The sequence below is a fragment of the Corvus kubaryi genome, unplaced genomic scaffold (genome assembly GCF_017639235.1).
Source record: "Corvus kubaryi isolate FWS band 111438036 unplaced genomic scaffold, C.kubaryi_AGA036_p1.0 55506, whole genome shotgun sequence".
Classification (NCBI taxonomy): domain Eukaryota; kingdom Metazoa; phylum Chordata; class Aves; order Passeriformes; family Corvidae; genus Corvus; species Corvus kubaryi.
The window spans coordinates 15503-36170 of NW_024581412.1; the positions used below are offsets into that span (position 1 = coordinate 15503).

General features: G+C 52.4%; 2 protein-coding genes across 2 annotated transcripts; both read right to left on the reverse strand.

Annotated features, from left to right (window-relative positions):
* Positions 1-507: 507 nt before the first annotated feature.
* LOC121672378 (Alstrom syndrome protein 1-like) lies at positions 508-14334 on the reverse strand. Its single transcript, XM_042044998.1, has 8 exons — positions 13330-14334; positions 10235-10349; positions 9161-9370; positions 7148-7392; positions 6469-6652; positions 6174-6237; positions 5004-5103; positions 508-958 (listed from the first exon to the last, which is right to left on the reverse strand). Exons 1-8 carry the CDS (start codon positions 14164-14166, stop codon positions 914-916), a joined length of 1800 nt encoding a protein of 599 aa, XP_041900932.1. The 5' UTR covers positions 14167-14334; the 3' UTR covers positions 508-913.
* Positions 14225-20662, reverse strand: LOC121672380 (melanoma-associated antigen E1-like). Its single transcript, XM_042045001.1, has 5 exons — positions 20485-20662; positions 18861-20328; positions 17841-17966; positions 16641-16811; positions 14225-14490 (listed from the first exon to the last, which is right to left on the reverse strand). Exons 1-5 carry the CDS (start codon positions 20494-20496, stop codon positions 14225-14227), a joined length of 2043 nt encoding a protein of 680 aa, XP_041900935.1. The 5' UTR covers positions 20497-20662.
* Between the last annotated feature and the right edge of the window lie 6 nt (positions 20663-20668).

Genomic DNA, 20668 nt, shown 5'->3' on the forward strand with positions numbered 1-20668 from the left:
CCATCCATCCCTGCCCTCTGGCAGTGAGAAGCCATTCCCTGTGTCCTGTCCCTCCAGCCCCTGACCCCAGTCCCTCTGCAGCTCTCCTGGAGCCCCTTCAGGCCCTGGAGGGTCTCTCCAGAACCTTCCATGCGTGAGTGGTGCCCAGCCCTCCCAGCACTGGGTGTTCCCTCACAGCTGTCCCTGAATCGCTACAAACATCTGAAGCAGAGAAAATAGGAAACCACAGTTCACACCCACTCTGTTTTCCTCAGATGTCTTTTCCTGTTTATCCATCCTATGAACTCCTCAGTGGTGATCAGATGAAACTGAGACTTCAGCCTTTTACAAACCACATCTCTCCACTGCCTCTTTCCAGTGATGCTGGTCCAGGGCACAACCAGGGGCCCTGGCAGGATAGAACCACCTGATAAAGGGGATTCTCCCAGAAAGGCCTAAAAACTCCCCCCATCAGCACAACTGTCTCTGCTCAGTGCCTCCGGCTCCCTGCACAAACAGCTGCAACAGTTACTGCAACACAGGTGTTTTATTGGAGGGTTTCTCAGTACAAACGGTAACAAGTCCATTTTCTACATCGAGACAGGAATTTAAAAAAAAATTTAAATCCTTGTTAAAACCCATTGAAAATAAATATATAAAACTGCTATTCCAGCCAGGGAGTTATAAATACATTAAGAAGCAAGTTTTTCCAGACTCTGTTTCCTCTGGAAGTGCACATCACCACTATAAAAACCCAGTTATTTATTTAAAACCCCGACATTCCCCCCTGATCATTGATTCTTACACAGGGCAGGATTAATTAGTACAAAAGTGACCCAGTAGCACAAACTCAAGCTGCAGAAGCATTTACTGCATCCTCCCACCAGGTCCTGCTCTGGGCTGCAGCATGCCAGCCTGGCTGGAGACCATCCCTTCAGCTCCAGGACACCTTCTTCCCCAGGACACGGTTGGTGATTTTCTGAGAGAAAAGCAAAGGCAGACAGGTGAGGTTTAGTGCTTTGAAAATTAAAAATGCTGAGCCTAAGTTCTCTGAACAGGTTGTTATGGAATCCCAGAACCGTTTGGGTGGGAAGGGACCGTAAAGCCCACCCAGTGCCACCCCTGCCAGGGCAGAGACACCTTCCACAGCCCAGGGTGCTCCAAGCTCCGTCCAGCCTGGCCATCAAGGGGCAATAAAACACCACAAAATGGGAATTTACACCTCATAGGACAGGAGCTGCTCTCTGAGAACACCAGGATATCGCTGTGCTGGCTGCAGGGGAACGGTCGGGAACAGGCCAGAGATTACCCCTGGAAGTGGCTCAGACTGTTCCCTTCAGCAGGATCCTGCCATCCTCCCCTCCTGAGCACAACCTCTGCGAGCCACGTGCTCCCCAGCCCGGGTGTGCTAGGGGAGGACTCAGGAAAAGCAGCAGAGTTCCAGGGAAGAGCCACAAGGACAGTGGAAGGTACAGAAAGTGCTTTCCACCATAAACAGTGGAATAAATCAGGACAGTGGGAGGGATGAGCCACGGCTGAGCGGGAGCAGGGGGAGTCTACACAATCCTGAGGCCGAAACACAGGAAAAGTCCTTTGCAAACTCTTCCCGAATGGGCCGAGAAGAATTTTGGTAGATGTTAAAGAACCAAACCAAATCACACCCCACACAGAACACTCAGTCTGTGACCCCCGGCAGGGGCTGGGTCTGGAAGGGCTTTAAGGTCCCCTCCAGGCCAGAGCAGGGAGTGGTTCCAGAACATTCCCCAGAGCTCCCCTCAGCGCAGCTCCCGGCGGCGGAGCCCGCGCTTTCCCTCTGGGGCAGTGACACCTTGTGGTCCCCGCCTGCCTCCGGCGCCGGGCCGTTCCCATCCCACAGAAGAGAAAGGCTCCTCAGCGCTAGGGCTGGGTTCCCTCGCTAAGGGGCAGAGGGAAGCGATCCATTAACTGCTGCTCCCTGTCAGGATCGTCCTCCCAATTTACTGAAATTACAAACTCACTCCACCCAATGGAAGAGCCTCAGTAATAGAACCAGTTTGGATCTGATAAACTCAGAAAATCCACTTCCACCTCCCTGGGGTTGAAAGCGTTCTGATTGCTGTTGCCATCAGATCAGAATCTGTTCCCGCTACAAAGCCTTCAGAATTCCAGGGCGCTCCCATCCCCGGATCTGACGGGGATGATTTTATGCTCTATTTGAAATTAAAAGTACAAAAGAAAAAGGGCTGCTGGGACAGAACATCAGCCCCGACCCACGTGCACCCTGTGATAAAAATAATTTTGCTATCTCAATAAAGAGAAGCATTGAACAATTTCAGAATTAAGAATGTCTGCACACTCCAGCCCAGGGGTCTTTATGGTTCCAGTTCTAGGTGAGCCCATGTGGTTTCCTCCTCAGGATCACCCTCACTCAGTGCCAACAAACCTTATTATTATTCTCTTTTCACCTCAGTGAGCTGCCCCAAACTGTCACATCAACGCCCTGAAACCAGCCCTGAGAGCCCTTCCCCTCCCAGAGTCCTGCAGGGATAGTTGCACTTCGCTTTACAAAAGGGAAGCAACTTTTGTTCATACAGATTCACTAATTGGGGGTCTTATTTTGAGTCAAATAAACTCAGTTTCATCTCATCCCTCAGCCTGGACACTGAGACTGTCCACCCCTGAAGCACCCAAGGCCAGGCTGGACATTGGGGCTTGAAGCAGCCTGGGACAGTGGGAGGTGTCCCGGCCCTGGCAGGGGTGGGATGGGATCCATTCATTCATTGCTTCCTTTCCCAAATTTTCATCACCCACTGTGAGCCCTCAAGGCCCTGGGGAAGGCTCTGGAGCCCCAGGAGCAGCTGAGGGAGCTGGGAAGGGGCTGGAGAATTCCTGAGGGAGCTGGGAAGGGGCTCAGGCTGGAGCAAAGGAGGCTCAGGGGGGACCTTGTGGCTCTGCACAAGTCCCTGACAGGAGGGGGCAGCCGGGGGGGTCGGGCTCTGCTGGCAGGGAACAGGGACAGGAGGAGAGGGAACGGCCTCAGGCTGGGCCAGGGCAGGCTCAGGGTGGATATTGGGAATATTCCTTCCTGGAAAGGGCTGTCCAGGCCTGGCAGGGGTGGAGTCCCCATCCCTGGAGGGATTTAAAGCCCTGTGGATGTGGCACTTGGGGACAGAGGGCAGTGGTGGCCTGGGCAGTGCTGGGGATGGTTGGGCTCAGAGGGATTTTCCAACCTCAGCGATTCCGTGGTTCTCTGATTTTAGGGACAGGGCACATCCCAGGCCCTGCCCTGGGGGTCAGGGACACAGGGGCCGTGCCCAGCCCCACCACTGCCCCACAGAGACCCGACTCTGGCTCCCTTTTCCATGTTTTCCCTGGATAAATGCCAAAGGAGCTGCTCCCTGCTGGGTTCCCTGGGCTCCTGCAGGGACAGCAGCAGAGCAGGAGCAGCTCTGTCCCAGGCCCTGAGTGCTGCCCCACACCAGCCCTGGGACAGATGCTTGGAGCAGCCTGGGGCACAGGGGATCCTTAAATCCATGCTAAGATCCATCCCACACTTCATGGAGCCCTTGGAGCAGCTCCTTCCTTCTCCCAAAGCTCTGTCTCATTTTTGGAGTCATTCCACAAAATCTGCAGTTCATTTTTCAGGCACAACGAGCCTCCCTCAGAAACTGGTGCTCTCACCCCATTCCCTGATTTACAGCTCCTCTCGGCAGCTTCTCTGCATCAGCAGGGAAAACTCAAACACTGGGATTGTTTACTGCCATGAATCACCACCTCTCCCCCAATCAAACCCACATTTATGTACAAAAGTTCTGATCCTCTTCCCTTCCAGCTGACTCTGCCACTCCAAGTTGGCGACTGCCAGAACTCATTTATTCCTCAAACTTTACTGTACCAGCAGCTGGAATTCTCAGACCAGGGAAAGAAAAATGTCCTGAAAATACCCTGCACAAGTATAGCAACAAATTCAGTCTCTCCAGTGGTAAATTCCCCAAATCAGAGTAGGAAGATGTTTTGGATAATACATTACAAGTCCTGACTTTCAAAATCCAATTCCTGCTGTTCCCAACAAATAAGCAAGCCTACCACTCCAGCTCTGGAGTACTCCAGGAAAGGAGCTGTTATGCTAAAACTGAAGTGCGAGTTTAAGATCCAGAGGGGAAAAAAAAGACCAGTTTTAATTCCAGTGCCTGTCCATGCCCAGGGATCCTGGTTCACCCCACAGTTCCCAGACAGGGATCCTGGCTGGGCAGTGCCCGTGCTGGGAGGCCCCACCATCGGCTGGGCAAACAGAAACTCCTGAAATCCTCAAAGTTAAATTTCCACCAGGATTGCCAGCTCTTGCCTGGGTAAATTAAGGATGACTCCAGGCTTTGTTAAGTACGGCTGGGAAGCTGGCTGGCAATTCCCTGAGCCAAACCCATCCACAGCCAGGGCACAGGAGAGCAAACCCAGCAGCCTCGAGGACACTTGTCCTTCCTGGAACGTGCTCCATGATCCTCTGTCCCACCCAAGGCCCTGCACGAGCCCCTTCCTGCACCATTTCGCCAGGACCATGCTCCCTGCCTTGTTTCCACAGCCATGGCAGGATTGCAGGTGAGCAAGGGGGAACTCCAAAGCCTGGCTGCCTTGCCCTGATTAGATGGAACACAGCCTGAGCACCCCCTGCAGCCCAGCACCGGGGAATTCCCACCCGGCAAATTCCTTTGTGTCTGTGACTCCCCGAGGGACACAGGTGTCCCAGAGGATGTCCCTGAGGGAGCAGGGGTGTCCCAGAGCAGGTCCCTGAGGGAGCAGGGTGTCCCAGAGGATGTCCCTGAGGGAGCAGGGTGTCCCAGAGCAGGTCCCTAAGGGAGCAGGGGTGTCCCAGAGGATGTCCCTGAGGGAGCAGAGTGTCCCAGAGCAGGTCCCTGAGGGAGCAGGGTGTCCCAGAGCAGGTCCCTGAGGGAACACGGGCGTCCCAGAGCAGGTCCCTGAGGGAACACGGGTGTCCCAGAGCAGGTCCCTGAGGGAGCAGGGCGTCCCAGAGGACAGAGGGCACTCACTGTTTTGTAGAGCTGAGCCCTCAGGCGGTAGGAGCCGTACTCCAGCCTCCTCTGCTCCTCCTCCCGCTTCTTCCTCACCTCGGGGAGCTGCTCGTAGATCCTGAACGGGAGAGAAAAGGCAAGAACTGTGATTTGGAACCAGCTGCTATTAAAAACCACACCCTCTGCTCTATGCCCACATTCCTTAAGGGCTGCTGGCCAAGCACAGCCCTGACAAACGTGTCTGGAGTTTAGTGGTGTCCCATGGGAAAACGCGGGATACACAGCAGGGCTGAGCCCGGGAATTCCCACACCTGGAATGTGGAAGGCTTACACCCTAAGAATACTTTTAAATGCTAGAAATTACTAAAATAGAACACATCAAGGGGTTTATTTTATATATTGTGTATTCCAGTTGGTATTTTGTGGAATCACAGGGAAACCGAGGTTGGCAGACACCTCTGGAGGTCACCAAGCTCCTGCTCAGAGCAGGGTTAACTCCAAGGCTGGATCAGGCTGGTCAGGCCTCATCCCTTTAACTTGTGATTATTTCCAAGGATTCGGGCTCTGCCACCTCTGTGGGGTCCTGGCCCAGCACTTCATATCCCATTCCCAGCAAAATTCAGCTGCCATAAACTCCCATTTTTTTATGCCTTCCCATGCTCTCTGCAGCACAGCCTCTCCAAAGGGTGAATCCACCGTGAGTGTGCTGGGCATTCTAGGGATGAATCACTGGAGTGAAAAATAAGACAAAACCTGTCCTCAAGTGTTTTTTCCAAGGGTAGAAGCCTCTGTATTCCCTTGGGGTGATTGTTTCTATAGAATGCTTCTTCCTCTGGGGGAAATGCTGCCTCACTCCTGCCCCAATTACCCACTTTGGTAGTTTGTAAACTTATTTAGATGTTCCAGTGTCCCCCAGCCCCATTCCCTCTCCATCTGGGATCCAGTTTGCTGTGGATGGCTGACACTGCAGCAGAACCCTCAGGCTTAGCTACAGAAATCACTTTTCCAAAATGATTTTGTTTCTTGGGATTTCTAAGTAAGACATTTCTCCCTCTGGTAAGGTACCTGCATTTTTCACTGAAAAAGCTGAATTCTTTGCACACCCAATTCTTTGACTGCAGACAGGATTCAAAGCTCTGCCCTACCCAGGGCACTGATCCACCTGAAATAAAATTCCCTGAGCTTTACCTTTTAGATCTTTGAACCATTTCACTCTTGGGAATTGCTCTTCTTTTTTCTTTCCTCAGGAAACCTGAACGGAAAATTTTGAGATAAGGGGACGATGAACAAGTTTGTTACTGCAACAGTGTGAGTTCTTTGTAAGTTTTATAGAAGTTTTTAAAAAAACTCTTTGTAAGACCTTACAGGCAATAGGGTTAAAAACCGTAATGCCTTAATTAGAAAGAAATAATAAATAAATACACCCTTAAGTATGACGTGGAATTCTTTAAATCGAAGAATTCAAAGCAGACCCCTGAAATACCTCGGTGGGACACCAGGTGATTTGCACTCCTGCAGTCCTTCCTCTTCCCTGGGGGCTGCAGCAGCTGCTCCTGCTGGGATTGCAGCAGCCCCTGGAGCCTCCTCTCCTCCTGGAGCAGCCGCAGGTGCCGCAGGCGCTGCCCCGAGCGCGAGATGAAATCGGGGCGGTGCAGGGCCAGGGCCTCCTGAGGGGACAGAGAACATACCCTGCCTGGCCTGACTGCGGCTGGCAGCAGCAGGGGAGACCCAGAACACCCGCCACAAACCCCAAAGCATAGAAAACATCCCATCATAACACTGGGTGCAACACAAAACTCCTGCCCTTAACGCTGGGCAGGCGCTCAGAGGCCTGGTTTAACAGCCAGGAGCCGAACTGGCCAGAAAGGAAAAAACCTCGAATAATAATAATAATAAAATAGTAATTAAAGCTCATTTTCATCTCATACTATGTACATCTCAGTATTATTTCTGCACAGAAACAAGTGTGGTGGGACGTTCTGTCAGCTACATTCCCTCTGGCTCCCGAAGCCAAGGGATTTAATCCCTAAAATACCAGCCCAGGTCAAATCCCGGGGCAATACACTGGGGGAGTGCTGTGGGGAAAGCCAGACTGCCACGAGCACTCCATGATTCCCACCCTGTGGAGGTCCTGGCAATCCCTGGGTGCAGGGTGCCCTCACCTGCAGTGTCAGCTTCCCCAGGGGCTGCCCCAGCCCCTTGGCAGCCCCTGGGTGTGCAGCTGCTGCCTGCCCCGTGCTCTGCTGCTGCTCCTCCCAGTTCTTCTCCCGCAGAGGCTCCCTCCAAGGCTTGCTGCTGCTGCTCCAGGGCTCAAACCAGGCTGGCCCAGGGCCAGGAATGGCACTGCACTGGTTTTCTTTCCTTGATTCACATTTCAAGTTCTCTGCTGGGACAAGCCATGGAGTCCCTGGTAAAAGAGCACAGAAGAGAAAGAAGATTTGGAGACAGTTCATGGGCCTGTTTGTCCATCCCCATCCATGGTCCTTTATTCCTGGAGGAATCCCAGAGGCTGGGGGGGAACAAAGAGCTGGGAGGGGACACAGCCAGGAGAGCTGATCCCACCTGCCCCAAGGAATATCCCAGACCACGGAACACCACGGTCAGCAGGGAGAGCTGAGGGAAGAGGAAGGGGAACACTTGGAGTGATGGTGCTTTGACCTCCCAAGTCAGCACCAGGCACAAAGGAGCTTTCCTAGGGATGGGAAAGTGGGCAGGGGCTGAAAGGGCCCCTCCAGGGCCTATGGGCGGTTCCAAGGAGGCTGGAGAAGGCTTTGGGACAAGGGGAATGGTCTGAAGCTGAAGGAGGACAGGTTTACACCGGGTATCAGGAAGGAATTGCTGGCTGGGAGGGTGGTGAGGCCCTGGCACAGGGTGCCCAGAGCAGCTGGGGCTGCCCCTGGATCCCTGGCAGTGCCCAAGGCCAGGCTGGACATTGGGGCTGGGAGCAGCCTGGGACAGTGGGAGGCGTCCCTGCCATGGCAGGGGTGGTACTGGAGGGGCTTTGAGGTCCCTTCCCACCCAACCCATTCCAGGATTCTCCAAGCAGAGAATGAATTCCTTGCCTTGCTGTGCTTGTGTGGATTTTCCTTTCCCTATTCACCTGTCTGTATCCCAATCCAGGGGTTTCCTCACCTGACCCTTCCCATCCTGTCCCACATCCCTCGGGAAGGGAAGGACCGGTGGGGCTCAGGTGCCAGCTGGGGTTAAACCACAGCAAAGCCCAGCTTTGCACCTAAACCCAACCAGTGGCAACACTGCAGCGACCCCTCACTGCAGAAATTCCGGTGGGAATTCCTGTAGGAAACACCTTGGGCAGGGTCAAGAGAATTCCTTTGCCAAGTGTCCCAAAACCAGCCAGCCTTTATCAAACACCACTTTTGAAAAGCACAGAACTGTTCGTTTTCCAGGTTTCTCCATGGAAAGAACAATTATTTACCAGCAATCACACAGTTTTAAGGAGCCTCTCTGCTGTCCTAAGCCCTGTGGCTCTTTATCCATATTTTGGAAGATCGAATGCTTTCCATCTCCCCAGTGTTTGGTGAGTCCCCAGGAACTCAGTTACTCACAGTTTACACACATGGTGATGCGAATACAGCAGCTGGGGTTCTGAGCAGACACTCTGAATTTTCCATATTAAACCCTTATGAGAGAGAACCATCAATCCCCACAACAACAACAGTGATGAGTAAGGGAAATATTTTTAAACACTTAATTGTGATGTTGTGAAGAGCACAAGGAATTTAAGAGAGACAAAAAAAAAAGAAATTAAAATGTCAGGAGGCTCCACCAGCAGCCTAAAAATGCAACTCTCAGAGTCGAGTTCTTCCCAGTTTTCACTCAAGTACTCTGGAAAAGTCTTCTGGGAAGCCTCAGGGTGTGAGACATTAAGGACAAGTTGGTGACCAGCACTGAGAGTTTAATAGAACGTTTTGTGTGTCAGAAATGAACATTAAGTGATTCCCATGTTCTCCTTCCTCACCTGTTTACTCCTCCCTAGGGACTGCCGTTCCTGCCTGTCCAGCCACTCCAGGACTGACAGTGCCATCACGACTCAGCACCACAATAATCCCCTGGCAGTGGTTCTGGCTGACATCTCGGTGAATCCCAGCAGGAGTGACTGTGGCAGGACAGGCCCGGCTGTCCCCAGCCCTCCCCACAGCCCCCCGGGTGCTGACCTTGCTGGAAGTGCAGCCTGTTCCTCTTTGTCCTTCTGTCCACGGGGAGCACCACCCGGAGCTGGTGCCAGGCTCCTGCTGCCCCTCCATGGCCACCCTGCCACGGCCCCAGGGGCTCCTGCAGCTGCGGGCTGGACCTGGGAGTGGGGAAGGTCACCCCAACATCCCGGGTGTTCTTCCTGGTGGCACTGCTCACGATCTCCAGGTCTCCTGGAATGGAAAGGGAGCAGGGACATCTCATCCACGTGTGCCAGGGCAGGGAATGACCCTCATCTCAACTCATTTCAGCCTTCAAAAGTCAAAACCTTTTATATTCCCACATCCCCAAACCAAGGAGAGCTTCCAGTGGCTCGGGACTGTTACTGTGTGATAACCTGAGTGAAATGAGAGTGGTGAAAACCAAACATCCCAAGCAAAATATACATTTACATGGGGGTGGGAATCAAACTGGAACTAACTCTGCCCTACGAAAATCCTTCCCTGCTTCAGTCCACTTGCACACAAGCAGTAATAAATAAATAATTGCTGTATCTGATGAATAAACCAAGGCCGTTACTCAATGTGATGATGGGGAGTTGGCGTGGAAATGAATGCAGTGAAGAAACTGTTAATTACCACCAGAAAAAACCCAACTGCAGAACTGCACCAGGCCAGGAGCAGCTCGGGATTGAAATAGAATTTAACACCCAAAATATTCCCAGGAAGAACACGGAACACTGCAGTTGCCTTCTGAAATAGCATATGCCCACAAAATCCATTCTGGGAGGAACAGATGTCTCAGGAGAAAACAATAGATAAAAAAAGGCAGTTCACCTTTGCTATTGGAATGGATCAGAAGCTGAGGTTAACACATCTACAAGTGACAAAATTGGTTATTAGAGCAGCCCCAAAATGCCAAATAAACAGCTCATGTTCACTGATCACATCATCCTTCTCTGACAGCATCTGAAGTGAATTTGGAGGGTGCTGCCTGTACAGACCCTCAGCAGAAACACCCAGACTCGGGAGAATGGGCTCCAAAGACAGGAGGAAAGGCAGGAGGAATCCAGGAGAATCTGCAATTCCGGGACCCACCTGCCTGGATCCCTTTGTTCAGCATCCGTGTCCGTCGCTTGTTGCTGAGAGCAGAGCTCGGCCCCCAGGAATTGCTGCTGGCACAGGTGGAATCCGAGGAAAAGGGGATGGTGCTCTACAAAAACAGGCAAGAGAACAGAAATTCCTGAAATTCCAACCAAAATGAGCAAAAACAGGTCTTAAACAGAAAAAAGTCACTGCTTTTGTCTTGTTGCACCTTGGTTCTGTTGTTATTAATGCTGATCCCAGGCTGATCTGTCTCCCTGCCCTCACAAAAACCAGCCCCAGCTCCCCATCCCTGTGCTCCAGGGCACTTCCAGCAGCCCGGTTTTGTAGGAAAAGCACTTTTTTTCTGTGGGGAAGAGCTTGCAGGGATCAGATTCTGGACAGCACTGGGCATCCTCCAATTCATTTGGGAATGTTGCCCTGGAGAAGGGAAGGAGCCAGGGAGAGCTGCGAGCCCCTTGCAGGGCCTAAAGGGGCTCCAGGAGAGCTGCAGAGGGACTGGGGCCAAGGCCTGGAGGGCCAGGAGGCAGGGAATGGCTTCCCAGTGCCAGAGGGCAGGGCTGGATGCGATACTGGGAAGGAATTGTTCCCTGGGAGGGTGGGGAGGCACAATCCTTTCACCCTGTGATCCTCACCAGAGTCCTCCAGGTGGGAAAAATGAAACCCAATGAATCCATGAAACAGGAGGACACAGAAGGAGCAGGGCTGAGGCACAGGAGGAGCCTCACACCTTCATTTACACCAAGCCAGGTGTGAAAGCTGCAGGGCTGGACACAGCCCAGCTTGGAGATGGAACACTAATTTCAATTAACCAAGCCATTAAACAGCAGAATCCTGTCCCAAGGCTGGGCTCTGTGGAACACAGGGGCTGGGGCTTTATCAGCACCCATGACCCAGCAGCACTTCCAGGCTCCCAGCCCAGCAGCCAGGCCCTGACAGCCCCTGCAGCTCCCCTGAGCTCCAGCTCTAATTCTGGAACTGCATCTCCCCCCTGCCCACAGCAATTAGCAACCTCTAGTAAACTAATTGGTGTCCTGTGAGTAACCCCAACACCAGCCACGATGGAAATGCAGAGGCCTCTTCATTCCCTTTTACTGGAGTTCTGTCACCCCTAAGCAGAATTTCAGTTCAATACTGAAAGGAGGCAATTTTGACTCTCACGAAGCTGGTTTTTTTAATTTCCTGTAACTATCCCAGCTCCAGGAGAGGCACTGCACAGATGCAGGGATACGGATTTTCTTTCAGATAATAGAACATGGGAACATTTGAATTGTGAATGTGTGAATTTGAATTACGTGCTCAGCAGAAATGTGTAAAATCAGGGAGAACAACCCCAAAATATCCCCTTCCCATGCACGTGCAGCACCAGCAGCCATTCAGTCCTGAGCAGTGCCAGGAACATTCCTGCTTGGATGAGAACATTCCCTGTTCTCCAACCTTAGCTCTGCACCTGCTGCCAGATGGCAGCTCCAGGAGGGACTGGGAGAGAGCACAAACTGGGAGGGAGAAAAACCTCCTGGGATGGCTCTGGGAGCTATAAATACAAAAAGCTGCAACCAAGTTTCTGGAAGCAGAGCTGACAATGGGCTGTCAGAAACCTGAGCTCCAAAATGCAGCACTCCCAGAAGGACTGGGGCAGGAATCTCTCTGGGAGCTGGGCTCCTGCTCGGAATGAGGATCTGCCTCTGAACCACAGACATTTGCACTAAAAATACAATTAAATCTTGACTTTTCCTCAGCTAAACCGCCCAGAAATGATCAAAACTGGAATTTTAAATGAAATTTGCTATTTTGTCATCTATTTTCTCTCACTCCTTATTTGAGGGGGCTCATGTGTGTCTTCAGATGGATTTTTTAAAAGAATATTTCATCACCAGATAAAAAAGATATGTTTCTAAAGCCATGGGGGTTCAATGAGCCTTTAATGGGTTTATTCCCCTAAGCATTAATTCCATTTGTCATCTCACAGGTGATTTCAACAAGTAAAAAAAACAGATTTGGGTTTAAGGTTCAATAGACCCTGAAAAATTAATCTTGTGGATGGAATGTGGAATAAAATCATCTAAATTCTACAACCATGCCAGAAATGCTGGATCCTAATGCCAGTGTTCTGATCAATAATCCTCATACTGCAAAGTTCAGCGCAGTTTTATTTTACCTTTAAATAAATGTTATAAATAAAAATATTAAATATTTTTAAACCATTCTTCACCTTCAAAAAGATCATTTCTCCCCCAGATTTATTTAGTTATTTTCATTATTTCATAATTCACTGGCTTATTTGACACACAGACTTGGAGTTGTTCCTATGAAATAAAATAGCTAATTTCTATTAAACCTGGTAGCACTGATGCCAGTTCCACTTTCTTCTGGAAATACAAAAAAATGAAAGAAAAAGTTCAATATTCCTCACTTGTTCTGTACTTTTCAGCATTCCTGTGTATTACAGACCCCCAAACTCTGCAATTCCTGACTAAAATCACCAAATCCACGCTAAGTCCCTCTTTAAGGACATTTCCATTTCTCCTCCAAAGGGCGAATTCACCTGAAGGAATTATTCCCTCCACTTTCAAGCAGCTGCACTCACCTGCAGAGCTCTCACCTGGAATTCTCAGCTCTTTGAAGAAGCCTGAACTGCTCAACACAGAAACTGAAGACGCTCACAGCCAGCCAGACAAAACAATTCCCCATTTACAAAACAAACAGTAGGAAAATTTCAACAGGAATTGTACTGATCCTTGCCCAGGGATTTTCAGGCACGAATTTGCATCAAATTTACAACCTCATGTTGGGCACTGCCAAAGCCAGAGCCTGCAGGTATCCAGGAACAGCAGGATTTGCTTCCCAAGGGAAACAAAGACAAGGAGCAAAGGGACAGAAAGCACAGAGGGTGTTTTATCCTCTCTGGGTGCTGCCCTGGCTCCTGGAGGGGCAGATGTTGGCTGGGGCTGCTCAGGGGGAAGGCAGAAGCCTCCCCTATAAACATCCCTGGAGGTTTTCAATGATTCCCAGCTCACAGAGCCTGTCCAGCACTGGGGAAGCTCCTGGGGATTATTCAGAGCTGCCCTTTGGGCTCAGCGAGCACTTACCTGGGTCTGCTGCCTCTTCCCAAGCCCCTCGGCAGCGTCCTGGGGACATCCCGCAGCCCCTGCTCCGCTGCTCTCATCCTCGGAGCGGCTCTTCTGGTGGCTGATGGCACAGTAGAGCTGGGCCAGCCTCGGGGACAGCCTCGGGGCCAGCTTTGGGGCCAGCCTCGGGGCCAGCCTGAGCCTGTGCTGCCCGAAGGCCCGGAGCAGCCTGGCCGTGTCGATGGTGGACGTGGACATGGAGCTGCTGCCCTCGGGGCTGTCCAGCCCCGCCTGGGTCCCCGTGTCCCAGCCCGAGGTGCTGCAGCTGCTGGGGTCTCCGCTCCGCCTCGTCTCTGAGGAGGTGTCACTGGGAGCTTCCAGGTACTGCTCCTCTTCCAGAATCCTGTTCAGGTGGTGGATCCTCCTCTCCCCTGGCCCCTCCAGGCTGTTTCTGCCGTGGATCTCACGTGGCCGCTCTCCTGCTCGTGCTCCCTTCGGCTCCATGCTGCTCCCAGACCTGGCTTTTCCTGCCAGCCGAGTTTCTGTCTGTTCCCTTCCCTGCACTTTCTCCTCAGGAGCCTTCTCCCCAGCTGGTGCCAGTGCCAGGGTGTGCCTGATGGGATTCTGCAGGACCCTGGCCAGCCGATCCAGGCGCTCCACAAGGGACAGCTCGCCGTTATTCCCGAAATCCTGCTGCTGGTGTCTGCTCCGGCGCTCCAAGAACTTCACCCAGAGCTCATCCAAGCTGCCCCTGGAGTGGCTTCTCTGCCGTGGTGCTTTCCCCACGTTCTCCTCGAGGACAGTTGTTTGGGCACGTGGCAAAGGATCACTTCCAGCTGCTTCCTGGTGCAGCTCCATCCCAGCTGCCTCCTTCCCAAGGGATGATGCCCTGGCACCCAGATCCTCGTTCCTACTCTCATCGGCCTCTGCAGTGAGAGCAAAGAATTCCCGCTCCCCTCCTCTCCTGAGGGGGACACAGGAACCCCACTGGTGCTGCTGTGCTCTGGCCAGGGCAGTCCCCGAGGAGGGGGGGAGCGTGTCCAGCTCCAGGAGCATCCCTGCAGAAGTCCCTGGAATCCAGGCAGCAGCTGCTGCTCGTGGGCATCGGGCAGGACAGGGAGAGCCGGCTGGATCCGGGCACGGACTGGGAGGGTTTGACAGCCTTGGAACGATCCGTGAGTTCTGCAAGAGAAAAAAACACTTGAATATTTTGTTTCTGAGCTTAAAGTGGAGGATTTTCATCCTAAAACTTCCAAAGCACGCCAAAGGATTCAAAGCAGGGTTGCTGAGCTCATTCCCAAAACGCAGTGAACTCGGAAATGCAGTTTGAGTGTTAAATTAAAGGCATATAAAGTGTGTTTTCTATCATTTGCAACATGGAATCCAAGAGAATATTATATCCAATGAATCTGGGGAGGAATCCAATTCCACCCCAGGGAATTGCCCTGACCAGCACTGAACTGAGCCTTTATTTAGAGTCATGCCGTGGGTTGGGTGGGAAGGGACCTCGAAGCCCACCCAGTGCCATGGACAGGGACACCTTCCACTGTCCCAGCGTGCTGCAGGGCCTGTCCAACCTGGCCTTGGAGACTTTAAAGGCATTTTAAATATAACTTCATATTTAATAATATGAATAGTAACTCCATATTAAAAAATACGACATTTAGAAATGTGCTTTGTCTTGTGCTCTTTGGATAAAGGCCGGGATGATTGGATCTCTTCCCTTCCCAGCACGGGGCTTTGGTGGAACACAGAGATCAGGGATGGTGTAGCCAGGCCCAGCCTCGCTAACTCTGAAAGCGCAGGAATTTTTCTTCCCATACAAGGGCAATGTTTATAAACTTGTGTAAGAGGCTTCCTCCACATCCTCCTGACAAATGAGATCAGGCTTGGGAATGCCAGGCAGAACTTTGCTATTCCTGGCTTTTTAGAAAGTTACCAAGAAATGGAAGGAATGTAAACAGGCAAAAAATAAAAATAAGTTTGTATAGAGAAACTTTTTTTTAAAAAATACATAATTTGCATAATTTTAAGCTCTAGACAAGCTCTGTGGGTAGAGGTAATCTTTTATTAGATCATCTAAAAATACAGTTGAAGAAGTCAGGGAAGATTTAAGACATGCAAGTCTTTCTTCCGAAAGCTTCTTTAAAGTTCCAGCTGCACTAGCTGCCTTCACAAAAGACTCTTTCTCCTTAAGTTCTTTTCTCACCTGGGCCTTTAGACCATCACAGCTATAAAAAAATATTAGGAGATAATTTTATATTAACACCTCTGTTCCCCTCTCTTTTTTATCCAGGTTACTGATGTTGCAGCCTTACATAATCATCGCAATTTTCCTCTGCAAATAAAAACTGTCTTCTGGAAACACCAAAATCTCTCCATTCTGAGAGGAAAAACTTCAAAGAAAAAAACCCCACCTGCAGTGAGAAATGAAAATAACCAGATGCAATCCCTATCAACACATCAGGACAACTTCCTGAGGAACCACCAGCTGCCTTAGGGAGAGATGGCAGCCACGCAGGAATTCTCTGCTCACCATTCCCTGTGTCCAGGAACGAACACCCAGGGAGCTCCTCAGCCACTCCCCGTCAGTATTTGTGTTGGACAAACCGGTGTCCACGAGGATGAACCTCAGCTGCTGCCACGAGAGCCAGAGCCAAAGGCAGCAGGGAGCTCAGCCTGATCCCCCTGCGGCACACAAAGCCTGGAGTGGCCACTGCAGGAGCAAATCCCGACCCTCCTCCCTGGGCAGGCTCCACCAGCCAGGTCAGGCTGAAGGTCAGGGGACACCCCGGGGACAGAGGGCCCTGATGTGACATCACAGGACAGCAGAGTATCCGTGGGCAGGGCCAGCCCCAGCCCAGCTCAGAGAATCCCAGCTGGCTGCAGCCACAGGGAATTCCTGACAATCCCACACGGGCTCCGGCAGCCCTGGAGACACTGGAACACCAGCAGGCACTGATGGCCAAGTATTTCATGGAATCAGGGAATGGCTGGGGTTGGAGGGACCTTAAAGCCCATCCAGTGCCACCCCTGCCATGGGCAGAGACACCTTCCAGTGTCCCAGGGGGCTCCAGGCCCCGTCCAGCCTGGCCTTGGACACTGCCAGGGATGCAGAGTCCACAGCCTCTCAGGGAAACCTGTATTTCATCAGTCAGGGAGAAGCAGAAAGGTGAGGAAGAGAAAACAGAGTTAAATTTAGCATTTTCAGGCAGACTGTCAGCGATGTCACAGGAACCATGGATCCTGAAATGTCAATCTTTTGCTCTGATTTCTTTCACATGTACAAAACCACACAAATAATAACAAAATTAAAACCACATTCTAATTACCTGACGAGCATTCCAGTGGCATCCTCTGCTCCTCAGCCCAGGCCAGCTTAGGCCTGGCCCTGTGACTGTGGCTCGCCCCTCTCTGCTGGACAGCTGCTCTGCCTGGAGGAGGACCATCCCTCAAAGCCAGCACTCGGGCCAGGAGCCCTGGGGGAGGAGCATCCTCTGACCCTGCCCAGAGAGAGCAGGAGGAGTAAATCAGGCAACAGGAGAAGCAGGTACAGAAATGCCACAATGAACCAACAATCCGGAGCCCTGGCAGTGCCCAAGGCCGGGCTGGACATTGGGGCTTGGAGCAGCCTGGGACAGGGGAAGGTGTGTCCCTGCCATGGCAGGGGTGGAATGAGATGATCTTTAGGGTCCCTTCCTACCCAAACCATTCCATGATTCCACGATCCTATCCCTGTCTCAGTGTTAGAAACCTAAAAAACTCTTCCCACTGATTTCTCATCCCTGCCAATCCCACCTGGTTACATCCCGTGGATTTCCTGCACTCAATTCCCTCAGCTGCTCCTCCTGAGCTGAGCCCTGACTGCAGCAGGGACTGGGAAAAACAAAATGTATTTTTTCATCCTGCTGTACATTTTCCTAGAACCTTGTGCTGCTCCATTTGCATAGTGAATTTTTATATATGGCATCGTCATAGCTGCAAAACAACAGATTTGTGTCACATTTGTTTCTCTCATTTTGGAAATGTTTCCCCAGATAAACTTGAAAAAGGTCAAGAGCAGGGACACCTAAACCATGCCCAGCACAATTTGTGGTGCAATGACTGACCTGGGCACTTCTGGCACTGCTGGAGCAGCCTGATCCCTTGGTCTCCCCTGCTGGAATTCAGGAATTGGGCATCTCTGACATGAGTTTTGTCTACAGGTAACTCTGGATGTTAAAAAGCTCTGAGTGAAACCAACCTGCAGATGAAACCTGCAATGCCCAGTGCTTCATCCTTTACAGGAGAAGTGGCAGAGGTCTGAAAGGATCCCAAGGGAGCGGGAATGCCCAGAGGGAAGTGGGGGATGACCAGGCTGTAGAACACCGAGCTTTGCTCCTTCCCACTGCCAGAAGGGAGCAAGAACCCCCCTCCCAGCGCAGAGCTGGAGAGCAGAGCCTGCTCTGAACTGTCCACCTGGGCTCACAGCCACGGATTCCAGAGAAGCCAACCCAGAATATCCAATTCCCCACGGGATGAGGATGTCGTACCTGAGCGAGAGCTGTCTCCGCTGGTCTCTGACTCCCCTGGGGACACGGTGGCTCCTGGCTTCTGATAAGGCACGTAGTACATGCCAGAGCTGCCCGAGGGCTTGTATGGCAGCAGCAAGGGCTGGGCTGGGGGTGGAAGGGAAACATGAGCAGGAGCCAGGCTGGAAACCCCCAGTGCAGCAAGGCAGGACCTGGGCACACTGCTCAGGATGTTCCTGCTGCTGAAGCCTGAGAAATCCCATTCTTCAGGAAAATGAATTGCAACTATTATTTCATTAGTTACATTCAATTATTTGAATTTTGTAATCCCCATCCAAAGGCAGAAGGTTACTGTCACTTACCTGGAAAAACAGCTTCACCTATTTAATACCAAAATTGTGATCAGGGTGGCAAACACTGACTGACAGAAACATCTCCTGTACCCACAGAGCTCCCAGCTGATCCCTGTTTCAGGAATCACTTCAAAGGAGCAGCCATGTGTCCCTCAAGTCAATAAAAGCAACAACAGAGCCCCGGCACAAAACACCACTGGGCTGGGAAACCCCTGTGAACATCCACTCCCCTCTGCTGACAGATATCCCAAACCCTGCACAGTTTTCTGTTTGATTCTATTAAAAGCAGCCATGTGCAGATTTCCCTCTGACTTTTTGGTGTTATCTTGACTAGAGAGTAAATCAGTGATCAGATCCAGCTCTCACTGAACTCCAAGTGAAGCAAATTAAATCATCTACATACAAACACCAGAAAATACTCTCCAACCACACTTGGACACAATAAAACCCATTCTAGAGAAACCTGAACTGAGTCCCAACTGCATCCACACAAATCCCTCCCCACCAAGCTGAAAAAAACAAGTTTAAGGGTTGGGGTTTCCCCCCAAATGAGCAACTCTAAATATCCAAATTATCTCAAGGGTGTTATATCCACAAAAAAGCTGGGTTTGGGTTTTAATACTTGTCAATATCTTGAACTTGTACGGATTCAGGTCCACAGACACACATAAGACAGGAATTTGCTCACCAGGCTGCCTTGGGAAGGGGGGAATCTCCTTGTGCGATGAAGTTGTGACGCTGGGAGGTTCAGGGGCTTTGGGCAGCGACGGCTGCTGGGCAGCATTTCCACCCTCCTGGGGATCAATGCAGACTTCTGCTGAGAAGGTGGTTTTTGTAGGGCTTTCTGTGGTGATCTGAGTGGCAGCATCAGAAGTCCTCCTCCCAGGCTTTGCAGGAAGGGTTGAGCTGGGGATCCCCGTGGCCCCAGGTGCCCCCGAGTCTCCCCGGAGCCAGGCTCTGGCCCTGCCCTGCAGCAGCAGCTCCTGCCTGGAGGAAAACACCCGGCTGGGATCTGCTGAGGCCGCTGGCACAGCTGAGCTGGGATCCTCTGGAACACCCTCAGCAGGTGGGAATTCAGGAACACTTTCCACTGAAGCTTCTGGAGCTGCTTTTAAAGTTACTGCCTGAGCCCTCCCTTGAGGTTTGTCCCACACTGTCATCCCATTTCCAGCATTCTCGGCGCTGTGCAGCTCTGAGTTCCTGATCCTGGAGGAAAGGGTGATGTGGACACAAGACAGGAATTTCCTCACCGGGGATGGGGGAGTCTCAGACGTGGTGGATAAAGCCTCATCTGCAGGTAAAGGCTGAGAAGGACCCATCTGCTCCCTCGCAGCCTCCTTTGGAATGGGACGGGGCTCACCAGGGCTTTTCCTCTCCTCTGCCAACACCTCACCGTGGCCCTTCAGCAAACCCATTTGTGCAGCTGCATCTGAGCCTTCCGAGCTCTCACAGAGCTGGGTGTGGCCAGGTGGGATCTTCTCCTGCTGGGAAGAGCTTGGAGAGTGGGGTTCAATCAATGGATTTATTTTCTGACCGGCTCCTGTGCTGCTATTGAGCCCCCTAGGTCTGGCACTCTGCCTGTCCCCCTCAGTCACCTCTGCAGTGACAAAATCGAGGTGTTTTGCACTCAGGGTCTGTCTTTTCCCAGGATCCTGGGCTGCACAGGCCGTTTCCTGGCGAGCTCTAGCTCTGGCACTGTCAGCAGAGACAGGAGGAAGCTCTACAGCACCACCAGCCCCGTCACCCCCCATGCTGGCCAGCGTGGGGCTGGGGGGACAGCTCTGGGACCTCTCCCAGGGCTCTGAGCCGCGCCTCTCCTCCCCAGCGCCGGCAGAGAGAGGCCCCACAGGCAGGATCCCCTCCAGCCCATCCCTGGGCAGGCTGGGGCTGCGTGCCAGGGCTCCCAGCGGGGCCGGCGGCCGCCTCGGGGGGCAGAGGGTGAGGGAAGCGCTCGGCTCCTCCCAGCCCTGCCCCAGCCCCGCAGCCGGCAGGGGCAGCTCCCGGTGGGCAGCGGGGGCAGCTGCGGAGCTCCCTGCACCGGGACCCCACTCCAGAGCGGCACGGAGCTCTGCCACGGCACCGGGACGCCCCACGGCACCGGGACGCCCCACGGCCGGGCGCCGGCTGCACACACGCAGCTCAGCACCACGCCAGGGCTGCAGCTGCTTGTCCTGCCCCTCAGCACCACGCCAGGGCTGCAGCTGCTTGTCCTGCAGCTCAGCACCATTCCAGGGCTTCAGCTGCTTGTCCTGCCCCTCAGCACCACGCCAGGGCTGCAGCTGCTTGTCCTGCAGCTCAGCACCACGCCAGGCCTTCAGCTCCATGTCCTGCACCTCAGCACCATTCCAGGGCTGCAGCTGCTTGTCCTGCACCTCAGCACCACACCAGGGCTTCAGCTGCTTGTCCTGTACCTCAGCACCATTCCAGGGCTTCAGCTGCTTGTCCTGCACCTCAGCACCATGCCAGGGCTTCAGCTCCACGTCCTGCCCCTCAGCA

What these genes read in the sequence shown, in the direction of transcription:
- LOC121672378 (XM_042044998.1), bottom strand. Translation starts at nt 14,166, where the DNA reads ATGGAGCTGCACCAGGAAGCAGCTGGAAGTGATCCTTTGCCACGTGCC. An exon ending in TGGGGAAGCTGACACTGCAG is followed by an intron (nt 6,653 to 7,147) that starts GTGAGGGCACCC and finishes CTGTCCCCTCAG; the next exon opens with GAGGCCCTGGCCCTGCACCG. An exon ending in TCACCTGGTGTCCCACCGAG is followed by an intron (nt 6,238 to 6,468) that starts GTATTTCAGGGG and finishes TTTTCCGTTCAG; the next exon opens with GTTTCCTGAGGAAAGAAAAA.
- LOC121672380 (XM_042045001.1), bottom strand. An exon ending in CGGAGACAGCTCTCGCTCAG is followed by an intron (nt 16,812 to 17,840) that starts GTACGACATCCT and finishes CTCTCTGGGCAG; the next exon opens with GGTCAGAGGATGCTCCTCCC. An exon ending in GCCACTGGAATGCTCGTCAG is followed by an intron (nt 14,491 to 16,640) that starts GTAATTAGAATG and finishes TTTCTCTTGCAG; the next exon opens with AACTCACGGATCGTTCCAAG.